Genomic DNA, 12,318 nt, shown 5'->3' on the forward strand with positions numbered 1-12,318 from the left:
ATACCCAGTAGTGGGACTGCTGAATCATATGGTAGTTCAATTTTTAGTTTTTGAGGAACCTCCATACTGTTTTCCATAATGGCTACAATAATTTATATTCCCACCAATAGTGTATTAAGAGTTTCTTTTTCTCTACATCCTCACTAGGTTTTGTTATTTTTTGTCTTTTTGATAACAGCCATTCTAAGAGATCAGATGATCTATTTCATTGTGGTTTTGATTTGCATTTCCCTGACCAAATATTCTATTGACAGCAAACATTATGGCCATTCCTGACCATATATCTTACCTGTACATAAATGTTGGTTACATTTTTCTTGTTATATAAAAAAGGAAACGAACTTCAATGACCTCAATAGAGATTCAGTTTAAACAACAGAAAGGTCTCCTAAACCATGCTGTTGTCACTGCTATATAAGTGAAGTATTAAACAATCTTCTTTTGAAATCTTTAAGAAGAGGGGGAAAAAAACCATAGGTATTTTGAATCATTTAGGTCTAACTCTGACTGGAGGCATAAGATAAAGATAATAACCATTAAAGCTTCCTTTCTAGCATTAAAATTAAATATTATTGGCTGGGCATTGTGGCTCATGCCTATAATCCCAACATTTTGGGAGGCCAAGGCAGGAGGATTGTTTGAGCCCAGGAATTCGAGACCAGCCTGGGCAACATGGTGAAACCCCGTCTCTAGAAAAACTCCAAAAATTAGCTGGGCATGGTGGCTTGCACCTGTAGTCCCAGCTACTTGGGACGCTGAGGTAGTAGGATCACTTGAGCCTGGGAGGTTGAGGCCACAGTGAGCCATGACTGCACCACTGCATTCCAGCCTAGGTGAAAGAGCAAGACCCTGTCTCAAAAAAAAAAATTAAACATTATTGCTGGTTGATTTCTATCTTTTCCATTCAATTCTCTGTCCTGAGAGGCAACCACTCTTCTGATTTCTATCACCATAAATTAGTATTGCTTATTCTTGAGCATTAATGATGAAATGTTTTAAGGTGATGGAAAAGTTCTGTATCTTGATTTGGGTAGTGGTTATGCTGGTACATTGAAGTGTCAAAACCCAGGAAACACTATATTTAAAATCTGTGCATTAATTGTAAATTATATTTCAGTTAAAAAAAAAGATATTAGAGTCTTGGGAAGAGATAACTTTAAAAATAATAGATACTATCACTCTTAAGGAGTGGGCTAGGGAAGAGAAGGAAGTCGGCATGACCTCAATAGCAGATATAGTTTTATTGAACCAAAAACCAAAAAAGGAAAGAGCTGCCCTGGCTTCTCAACTGTATCCATGCTGATTAGTTAACAGCACCATTTCAATAGAATGCCCCCCACTCTGACTGGCTCATTTGTTGTTGCAGAGCTGAGTAAACTGTACTGCCTGATGGATGAAAATGGATTTAGGGTAGAGAGGTGGTCATAAGATACTACTGATTGTCTTGAGGTAGAAATGTAGGAATTTACACTGGGTCATGATGAGGCATGTGGCTCTGTAGGCCCATATAGATAACGGCATCATGCCTGCTAGCATTAGGAGAGAGTGCTCAAGGGAGAAAAACAGTTAAGAATTTAACTGAAATAAATGAAACAAGCAAATATAAGACTTTGACAAAAAGGATGCCTCACTCTATGCTGATTCATTATCAGCCTTTCTTTCTGCACTATTGGCGAGGCTGGATATTGGAACTTGGAATATATTTCTTATAGCATTCCCTAGCTTACCTGCATAAATTCAAATGTACCAGTCCAGAGATACTGGGCTGTTTATTCTTTTTGATTCACACTGTTGTTTTCTTGACACATGGTAAACACTAGTAAATGCCTTATGCAGTTGGATGTGTGGAGTATTTTTAGTCTGACAAATGCCTTTCACATCAAACTGCAACAGTCTCTGCTTTTCTTCATACTTTCAAGTCAACAGTCCTAAAGTAAAATTCTCTAGGAAGTACTGCTTCCTAGAGATCAAGATTAAAATCAAGATCATCTTAATTTTCCTTACTTGGTACCCTGTAGGCTAGGATTTTCCACTGCCAAGAAGATTAGAAAAGTAGAGAAAAGAATTTTCACTGGCAAAAGACATTCTTAGACAACAAAAACTTCCCTTTTGCAATTCCCTGGATTTAAATGGCCTGTGTAATTCTGTATGGATAATGTTCCATTTCAGTACTCTATAATCTATAACTCAGATCTTCTGAGTTACATTTCCTGAGTTACATATTCTTTAGAGTTATAATTCCCCAAAGGAACTTTCCTATATTCACTCTTCCTACCTCCAAAAGCCTTTCCAAGCCCCTTGAAGAAACTAAGAATTGCTGTAATTTATACACATACACACATGCACACACTCTTGCTCCAAGGAACCTCTATATACTATTTCCACACCACACAGCTTGCCTTTATGAAGTAGCCCCAGCTTCAACCAAGGACAGGCAATTCTCACCTATGTCACCATTAGTCATTAAAGACACTACTTTCTGGAAGGCTACTATTGTCTGTTTTGGATCCAGACAAAAATATAGGCAGTTAAATGACAGTATATTATTTATATCTTCTCTGCTAATGATGAGTTAGATGTTAATTTTCAGTATAGGTTATTAAATATACTCTGAGAACATACTTCCCATAAGTTGCAGGATACAAAAAGGTCATCTTTTTACTTAATTTCAATAGAAAAGCATGTGTATTTCAAATAATTTAGTCAAAACCAATTTCCTTCCTTCTTGGAAAACAGTACTGAAAAGAAAACCACCACCAATCATGTCTGAGTGGCTTACAGGAGCCTGGAGTATCTTCGGAAAAGCTGAACTTAGGCCTTTCACTGCAGCGAAGAGTTGGATGTCAGGCCTTAAAAGGTCAGAGTTATATAAGATGCCAGATGTTTAATCTTATCTCAAAGTCAAATATAAATGACTTGGGGACTGTCTGATGTTTTACATTCTCCACATTTATGTCCCTCTCTATTAGTGTGGATCCAAAAAGGAACTGGTATCACTTTTCATTCAAAGATTTCAAAGTATTTCATATAATCCAATAACATACTCAGAAGAGAGAAAATGATGGATCCTATAACAGGGTGAAAGATTGGCAGCAGGCAAAGAAAAATGTAGCAAACTGGTTCAAGAGCACAGGCGTTGTTATACCACATGAGAAAACAGTACCACAAACTAACACCTGCCCCATCTCTTAGAGGAATGTCTATCTCCAAACTCCCTCTCAAATAAAATCTGCATAAGTCTTGCCCTTTCTTCTACTAAAATTATATACAAGAGCAAGACTGTGCTCTCAAGAGACATGCCTCACTGGTTTGTCACTTACCCATGTTTCTTTGACCTCTTCAGAGCCATCAGTTTCATCCTCCTAAAAAAGAAAAAGGAAGAAAATCAAGAGGCTCATCGTCAGAGACATCCTTGAAAGCAACAAGGTCAGATCCCATCAATTATGCATCTTGGCATTTCAAACATGGGCAATGAGAATTGACTTCCAAGTGATGCTCTGTTACTGCTACTTTTCACAGCCATCACAGGCAGGCAATTTAGAAATGTCACCTGTAGTCTAAAAAGTCAAATAGACCACAATTGGAAAAGGGATTTTTTTTTTTTTTTGAGACGGAGTCTCACTCTATAGCCCAGGCTGGAGTGCAGTGGCCCGATCTTGGCTCACTGCAAGCTCTGCCTCCCGGGTTCACGCCATTCTCCTGCCTCAGCCTCCTAAGTAGCTGGGACTACAGGCACCTGCCACCACACCCGGCTAATTTTTTGTATTTTTAGTAGAGACAGGGTTTCACCGTATTAGCCAGGATAGTCTCAATCTCCTGACCTGGTGATCCGCCCGCCTCAGCCTCCCAAAGTGCTGGGATTACAGGCGTGAGCCACCGTGCCCGACCGGAAAAGGGATATCTTTAAGACAGACGACAGACAGACAGACTTAATTTCATCTTTGTCAATACTTATCAATTTGGCCCTATAACAATAAAATACTTTTATCTAAAAATAATTTATAATAGATGACTATTACTGTCTCATTTCTTGTCTCACTGAATAAAGTTTGTCCAATTTTCAAATGAGTCATTGGTAGGCAGGGTCCTCTTGTCCAAGTTACTGGCCACTTGTTCTTTAAAATGCCAATAACAAGGTTGAATGAGAAGGGTACCAAACAAGATATGGAAGAGGATGAATGGAACTACTGAATGTGTATTTGTAGTTAGTAAACATTGGTATATCTGTCTTTATTTGAAAGCCAAAGTTCATCTATTTTATGTTATTTGTTCTGTTTTTTTCTCCAAAAGAGTAAAACTAAGTGACCTTGTATTACTTAGAGGTTTTAAGTTCCTTGAACTTCTTGTAGTACTCCTACAATATTTACTTAGAATCTCTGCTCATATGTGGCATTAAGATATTGTTGACTCACTACATGACATTCAGGGAATATTAGGAAGGACTACTAAAACTTGACAAGCTTATTCACTTGTTATACTTGTTTATATGGCTGTTGTGTATTTCCAGTTTTTTAATTCTTTGCCAATTATTTACTGAGTGCCTGCCATGTGCTTAGCACTGTACTAGATACTGGCAATCTAGCAGGAACATACCAAATGAGTCCCACACTAGTTAGGTCTTTCTTCTCTTTTCCTCAGTAATACTTCCTGAGAATCTGCAAGATTCACGGCACCATGTAGGACTCTTTCTTTTAAACTCAACTGAAAGGATGGTGGCCAAGAGTAATACGATATGCCTCAGCACAAACCAATCCACTTACATCCTTTGTCCAGAAATTGATGCCTGTACCTCTTCGTCGTTCCTTGGGCCGCCTCCTCTCTCGGACGGACAGCCTCCTAGAATACTGCTCATCCAAATCTGCTTCTTGATTCTCTGGCCAGAGATAAAATAAAGTATGAACTTTAAGAATCTGGGGGATGTGCACTGTGGAGGGGCCTGTGTCTTTTGAAGCTCTACATACCATTTTTGTCCATTTCCTTTGCAGTTGTAGTATTTGTGGTAGTCGTTGAACTCTCAGAATCAGGGACTGAAAATCTATTTGTCCGTGGCAGGTGGGAACTGGTGTAGAGTGAGGGTCTTGATGTAGAAGGAGATGCTGGCGTGGTGGGTTTGTCTGGCTGAGTTGGGCACCTCAGGCGATGACAGATAGGCTGGAAATAATCCACAACATGAGATACTAGAAGTCAAGTCCATCTAAAGGATAAGGACAGCAGGATTATACAAAATGCTTTTTTTTCTATATTAAGAGGCTTATGAGTAGATGACGATCAATATTGAGTACCTGGGAATAGGTCCTCAATAAGTGAACTAAGCTAAAGTCAGTTAATTAGACAGAAAAAAAACAGCTGCTAGACTCCTACTCTGAGAATCCCATCATGTTGAGAGCAGTTCAAGCGAATTACTCATCAATTGACCAAAGGGTACTACACAGCATTAACTGTGTAAAAAAAATTCCTTTGATCTTGGAATGAAAACAAGAATGATGGCCTTTTTAAGATGGAGTGCTGAAAGGCAAGGTTTATGTAGGGAAACAAAAAGATCAGGAGCATTAAGCAGCAGAATGTAGGGATTATCTGAGAACAGAGAACAAATGTATCCTACCGAGTTCTGAATACTCTACCAGCTTGCCATAACCAGGCTTATTGAAACTTTCTAAAGTTCCCATTTTCCTTTTTGTAGTTTTGTTTTGTTGTTTTCTTTTTCTTTTTTTTTCTTTTTTTTTTTTTTTTGAGACGGAATCTTGCTCTGTTGCCCAGGCTGGAGTGCAGTGGTGTGATCTTGGTTCATTGCAACCTCCGCCTCCCGGGTTCAAGCAATTCTGTTTTGTTGTTGTCTTTTTTTTTTTTTTTTTCAACCTGAGAGTTAGGACAGATAGAGCCTAACAATAAGCCTTAACGTGGTTTATGGAAGACTCAGAGATAGATAAATCCTTACTACACATTAAATTTATGACATAGAGATTGTACACATTTTTGTGATTTATAAAGACACATACAATAAAATGTAGTACATTTGGAGTCAGACAGATCTTTGTTCAAATTCTAGCTTCAGCACTTACTAGCTGTGTGACCTTGAATAAGTTACTTAGCTTCTCTGAGCCATAACATCCTCATCTATAAAACAGAGATAACACCTTCTTCAGAGAGGATTATGAGGATTAAATAAGAAAATGTGCATTAGGTGCTTAGAAGAATAGCTGGTAATAGGTACTCAATAAATAGTAGCTTATAAAACAAACAAAATACAAAATAGAACTTCAGTTTATGGAATCTAGCCATTCAGAGTCAAAGCAAGAAGGAGATTACTTTCCTCTATAACCACAGTGACCATAATATTTATCTGTCCAAACTGGGACACTTTTGAGAGTGCAAAGGAGTGGTAATGATAATTACACAAAGACAACAGTTGTATAATTGGAACCATCTTAGATGAACCACGAGTTATGTTCACCCTAAATATAAACTTATACCTTTGACTACCAACTCCACTAGAGAAATGAAACATAAATCAAAATGTCCTTCCCAACGGTGACACTCATGAGTGCTTTGTAAGCCCTTAGGTTATAAGAGTTTGAAAAACAATACACTAGCAGTTAAGAGAGCAAGCTGTGGAGTCAGGCTGCCTATGTTCAAACTCTGGCTTAACCACTTCTTGGCTATGTGAAATGTTGGGCAAATTCCTCGACCTCTGTGATTCAATTTCCTCATATATAAAATAGAAATAGTAATATTTACCTCAGAGGGTTGTTATGAGGATTAAATGCATTAATACATAAGAAGTATACTTAAAATAGTGCCTGGCATAAAGTAAGCATGTATTGAGTAAAGTAAACACTCAATATATGCTTATATTTTTATTTGCATTTTGTCATACTATGATCTCTCTTTTTAGAATAGAAGGACATTTATTCAAAAGCATCAGTGAACTCTCAGAAGAAAAAAAAATGGTCATTTAAGGACCAACATCCTCTAAATTTTTGTCACACAGGTTTCCCAACTAAAGACAGCCATACAGAGTAAGTTGTCCATTGCAAGGTAGAACATAGCCTTTGAACTATCAGTGAAGAAGACACTCCCCAAACTAATTACCCTGCTTTTAGCACAGTACATGCCAGCAAAAATGAGCTCACCTCTTCATCCAGACTCCTGCCCCAGGGCTGCTGGCCCTCCCCAGCTTCTGTTGCTGGAACTGCTGAGGGCTCATGCTTCTCAGGGCTCCCCTCAAGCCCTTCAGTGTCTGTGGGCTTCTCACAAGGCTGCTCCTGAGCTTGCCTCTCTGCCCTCGACCGGCTGAAAGTCCTTTCTGCTTCCTGAAGGTCCGTTAGGGTGACACCCTGGGAAAATATCATAAGATCAGGGCTGATTCACACTAACCATGGAATAACTCTTGATTGAGCAGCAGTATTCCCAAAAAGATCTAATAGTTATCAAATACCAAAATGAAGCCCCCCAAAATGCATAATGAGGTCACTTCAAGCAATATATGCTTAAAATAAGCATCTCACTGTACAAAGAACCCAGGCCTGAGTCTAGGTATATTTTGAATGTAATACTTTAGTTTTTCTAGTTTGATCTCCAGAAAATAGGTCAACATTGATGTCTGCCTGTTATAGATGTACTTTTTCCATACCAAATAGTTCTCCTTATCTTTATTTGAAAGGTCCCTACCCTCCCAAGATCAAATGGTTACAAACAGAGATTCTCTAAACAGCAGATACTGGGAAAAAAATTTTACTTAAAAAAAGAAAAACCTAGCTCAACAAGATGAAAATTCAGAGCTAGGCTAGAATAACAACAACACAACCTCTTAAAACTCCTAGACTAGCTTTTCTCTAACATCAATTCCCAAGTCACTCTAGGAATCATATATGGATAGTCCAACAATTAACGTTCGCCCCACAGGGTCATAGGGGCAGCAAGACAGAAGAAAGGCAAATGATGACAAAACTACAGAAGAAGGGAGAAAAGGAGTTTAGAAAGAGCATGAGTTGATTCCAACTCAAGTAGTTACGTGTGTGAGTCCTCAGAAGAAGGAAGTTCCAAAGCTGGAAGGTAGTTGATCAGGTACTGTATCCACAACTTGCTTCCCCTCCCCACACCTGGCTTTTTTACTATTAATTCATTTACTTACTCATTCTGTTAATAAAGAATTAGGTGTCTTTAGGCACTAGAACTACAAAGACAAATCAAATGATTACTGTCAAGAACCTTTTAGTCTAGCAGAAAAGACATAAGAAAACAGACCAGTATAATGAGAGAATGTAAGTATTAAAACAGAAACACAGGAATATATAAGAGGAATACCTAACACTGGGTTCTAAAGAGTAAAAAGAACTTGGGTAGGGGGAGGGAGAAAAGGCATTATAGGTAGAGGCATCCTGTACAAAGATACAGAAACAAGAGAGGCCATGGATGATTTAGAAATATGTAGGTAACTTAGCAAAGATGAAGCACACAACAAAAAAAGGAAAGTGGGAGGAGAGAGGGAGAATGAGGATAGGTGATTTGAGGAAAGCAGGCAGAGGCTAGGTCATAACAGATTTTGTAAGCTATGCTAAGAAGCTTAGATTTTACTTTCTTTGGGAGTCAGTGGTCCCTTTGAGAATCTCATGAAGACTACTGAGAATCTAATAAAATCTCCTCAAAAATTATGTACACATTTCAAGGAGTTCAAAGATCTATTCAAGTTTTGACATGGACCTTCACTCCCTCTCTACTGAATCTTTCCCTCTAAGACGGTTCTATGTTCCTGTCTCTCCCACCTTCAATTCTATGCCCCTCTCCAGCAACTTCCCCATCTCTTCCCATTCCTTCATAAACAAACTTGAAATCAATCCAGAGCAATTTATCTTCCCATATCATTTATTTCTCACTCATTTATTTACTCAATAAATATATAGTGATTTATTTACTGTATGATGGTGGAAAAGATGAGCAAAAGTATAGTCAGTCTTCTTTTTCACACCCATTAGGATGGTTACTACCAAAAAAAACCAGGCTGGGAGTGGTGGCTAACACCTGTTATCCCAGCACTTTGAAACGCCAAGGTGGGTAGATCACTTGAGGTCAGGAGTTCAAGACAAGCCTTGCTAACATGGTGAAACACCGTCTCTACTAAAAATACAAAAATTAGCCAGGTGTGGTGATGGGCACCTGTAATCCCAGCTACTTGGGAGGCTGACGCAGGTGAATTGCTTGAACCCTGGAGGCAGAGGTTGCAGTGAGCCAAGATCACACCATTGCACCCTGGCCTGCGTGACAACAGCGAAACTCCATCTCATAAAAACAAACAAAAAAAAACAAATATTGGTGAGGATGTGGAGAAATTAGAACCCTTGTGCACTGCTGATGGGAACATAAAATGGTACAGCCACTAAGGAAAACAGTATGGGAGTTCCTCAGAAAATTAAAAATTGAATTACTGTATGATCCAGCAAATTCCATTTCTTGGTATATACCCAAAATAATTGAAAGCAGGGTTTCAGGGAGATATTTGTATAGCCATTCTCATAGCAGCATTAAATAGCCAAAAGGTGGAAGCAACCCAATGTCTACTGACAGATGAATGGATACACAAAATGCAGTATCCATAAAAGGCTGAAATATTCAGCCTTTAAAAGGGAGGAACTTTGACACATGCTACAATGTGTCATGTATCATGATGTGTCAGGTATCATGGATGAACCTTGATAACTATGCTAAGTAAAATACAACACAAAAGGACAACTACGATATGATTCTACTTATTTGAGGTTCCTAGCAGTCAAGTTCATAGACAGAAAGTGGAAGCGGGGTTGCAAGAGGGAAATGGGGAGTAATTATTTAATGGATACAGAGCTTCAGTTTGGGAAGAGGAAGAAAGTTCTAGAGATGAATAGTGGTGATAGTTATACAACAATGTAAATGTACTTAATGCCATTAAACTGTGTAAACTTAAAAATGGTAAAACTGGTAAGTTTTATGTTAGGTATATTTCACCACAATAAAACAAAACAAAAAAACAGTCAGGGCCGGGCGCGGTGGCTCAAGCCTGTAATCCCAGCACTTTGGGAGGCCGAGACGGGTGGATCACGAGGTCAGGAGATCAAGACCATCTTGGCTAACACAGTGAAATCCCGTCTCTACTAAAAAATACAAAAAAACTAGCCGGGCGAGGTGGCGGGCGCCTGTAGTCCCAGCTGCTTGGGAGGCTGAGGCAGGAGAACGGCCTGAACCCGGGAGGCGGAGCTTGCAGTGAGCTGAGATCCGGCCACTGCACTCCAAAAAAAAAAAAAAAAAAAAAAAAAAAAACAGTCAGTCTTGGTCCTCATGGGGGTTACATTCTAGTGGATGAAATAGACAATCATCAAGTAAAAACAAAGGAAGAATATATAACCTACTTTGGGAGAGTCAAGGAAGACAACAAGCGTGTTTTTGCTGCCATATATAATGCCTCTTTTCCAGTGATCAAATTTGCTACTTGACCTCTGTAGTATTCAAAACTGTGGAACTTCTCCTTTTCACTGGAAATGGACTTTTCATTTACTTCCATGCTGCTACTATTTTCTGATTTTCTTTTCACCGCTCTTGCTGCTTCTTTTCATCCTGCTTCAGGGGCTCATCTTTCTTTGCTTCTTTAAATAAGAAATTCATAGCCTTCTCTCCATTCTCATTGTCATTACAACTTGATTTCATTGCCTTGTAATTTCCTGGGACTACAATACAGCTTGGACTACAATACAGCTTCCCAGCAAGTCTTCTTGCTTCCAGGCTTGGCAAACGTACCTCTACCTACCATTCCCATCAATTATCTGCAGGGTGATTTTTCTAACACATAATGTAGACTATGTCATATTCCCTTAAACTGCTTCAATGACTCCCTCAGGGATTCCTTTTGTAATATTTTTATTAAAATACAATCCTTATATCATATAACTCACCATTTGAAAGTATACAATTCTTTAGTTTTTAGTTTATTCACAGTTATAAAATTATTACCACATCTAATTTCATAACATTTTCATCACCCCAAAAAGAAACCACACACTCACAATTCTGCCTTCACCCTAGCCCTGGCACTAATCTAATTTCTGTCTCTTTGGATTTGCCTATTTGGGATATTTCATATAAATGGAATCATATAATATATGGAGTGTTTTTGTCTGGCTTCTTTCACTTAGCATAATGTTTTCTCAAGGTTCATCCATGTTGTAACATGTATCAGTACTTCATTTCTTTTTATTGCCAAATGGTATTCCATTGTATGGATATATCACATTTTATTTACCCATTCATTAGTTAATAGACATTTGGCTTATTTTTACTTTTTGGCTATTATGAATAATACTATTACAAACACCTATATACAAGTTTTTATATGAATATATGTTTTCATTTCTCTTAAGCAGAACTGCTGAGTCAAATGGTAACTCTATGTTTAAAATTTTGAGGAACTGCCAAACTCTTTTCCCTTAGGAATTCTTAAAATGTAGTAGGGATATAGGGATGTACAGGGGTTCTTAAGGTCTTTGAGCACAAGTGGAATAATTAATCTTGTGAAGGAAAGGAGATAAACCTGTTCTAAGTCTGGAGGAATATTGGTGAGAACGGGTAGATGTAGCTGTAAATTAATTTGGTTCTATGTAGTGTAAGATTCAATACAATGAAAGCTTTTAAGACTGTGGCTGGAATAGGGCAGTCATTTTCATGTATGTGTTTTATTTTGTCTTGTTTTTTTGAGACGGAGTCTTGTTCTGTTGCCTAGGAGGGCTGTGGTGTAATCTTGGCTCACTGGAACTTCTGCCTCCCAGGTTCAAGCAATTCTCCTACCTCATCCTCCCGAGTAACTGAAATCACAGGCACGCAACACCATGCCTGGCTAATTTTCATATTTTTAGTAGACACAGGGTTTCACCACATTGGCCAAGCTGGTCTCGAACTCCTGACCTCAAGTCAGGAGTGCTCCTGGTCTCAACTCCTTGGCTTCCCAAATTGCTGGGATTACAGGCATGAGCCACCATGCCAAGCCGTGTGTGTGTGTGTGTGTGTGTGTGTGTGTGTTTGTTCAAATCAGCAGATGAACATGGATATTGTAGTGTGTTTTGATCATACCTCCAAAAGAAGGGTAGATAGACAAAATGACATTAAAAAAAAAAAGCCACACTCACTTGAGTAGACCTTCGTGTCTGCCGAGCTTGTCTGGAGCGTGCTTTCCGTAAAGACTCTGCTTCCTCATCCCGTACAGGAGTTAGATAGGACCTGCAGAGAAAAAAGAGTAATAGCAAAAGCAAGATCTTTGCTGCATGTACTTGAGGAATGACAAAGTGCTTCCACATACTG

The 12,318-nt window shown here is 38.7% G+C and overlaps 1 protein-coding gene across 4 annotated transcripts in view; it reads right to left on the bottom strand.

Moving 5' to 3' along the window:
* The window catches only part of PPP1R12B (protein phosphatase 1, regulatory subunit 12B), a 231,359-nt gene that overhangs the window by 80,071 nt on the left and 138,970 nt on the right, over positions 1 to 12,318 (bottom strand). For all 4 annotated transcript variants that reach the window (XM_011990518.1, XM_011990521.1, XM_011990520.1 and 1 more), the window contains 5 exons: positions 12,147 to 12,237; positions 7,131 to 7,334; positions 4,962 to 5,151; positions 4,761 to 4,873; positions 3,321 to 3,362 (listed from right to left, as the gene is read on the bottom strand). In XM_011990518.1, the coding sequence (XP_011845908.1) occupies positions 3,321 to 3,362; positions 4,761 to 4,873; positions 4,962 to 5,151; positions 7,131 to 7,334; positions 12,147 to 12,237 (640 nt within the window). The remainder of the gene's footprint in view (positions 1 to 3,320; positions 3,363 to 4,760; positions 4,874 to 4,961; positions 5,152 to 7,130; positions 7,335 to 12,146; positions 12,238 to 12,318) is intronic.

This window comes from Mandrillus leucophaeus, unplaced genomic scaffold (assembly GCF_000951045.1).
Source record: "Mandrillus leucophaeus isolate KB7577 unplaced genomic scaffold, Mleu.le_1.0 Scaffold38, whole genome shotgun sequence".
Taxonomy (NCBI): Eukaryota; Metazoa; Chordata; class Mammalia; order Primates; family Cercopithecidae; genus Mandrillus; species Mandrillus leucophaeus.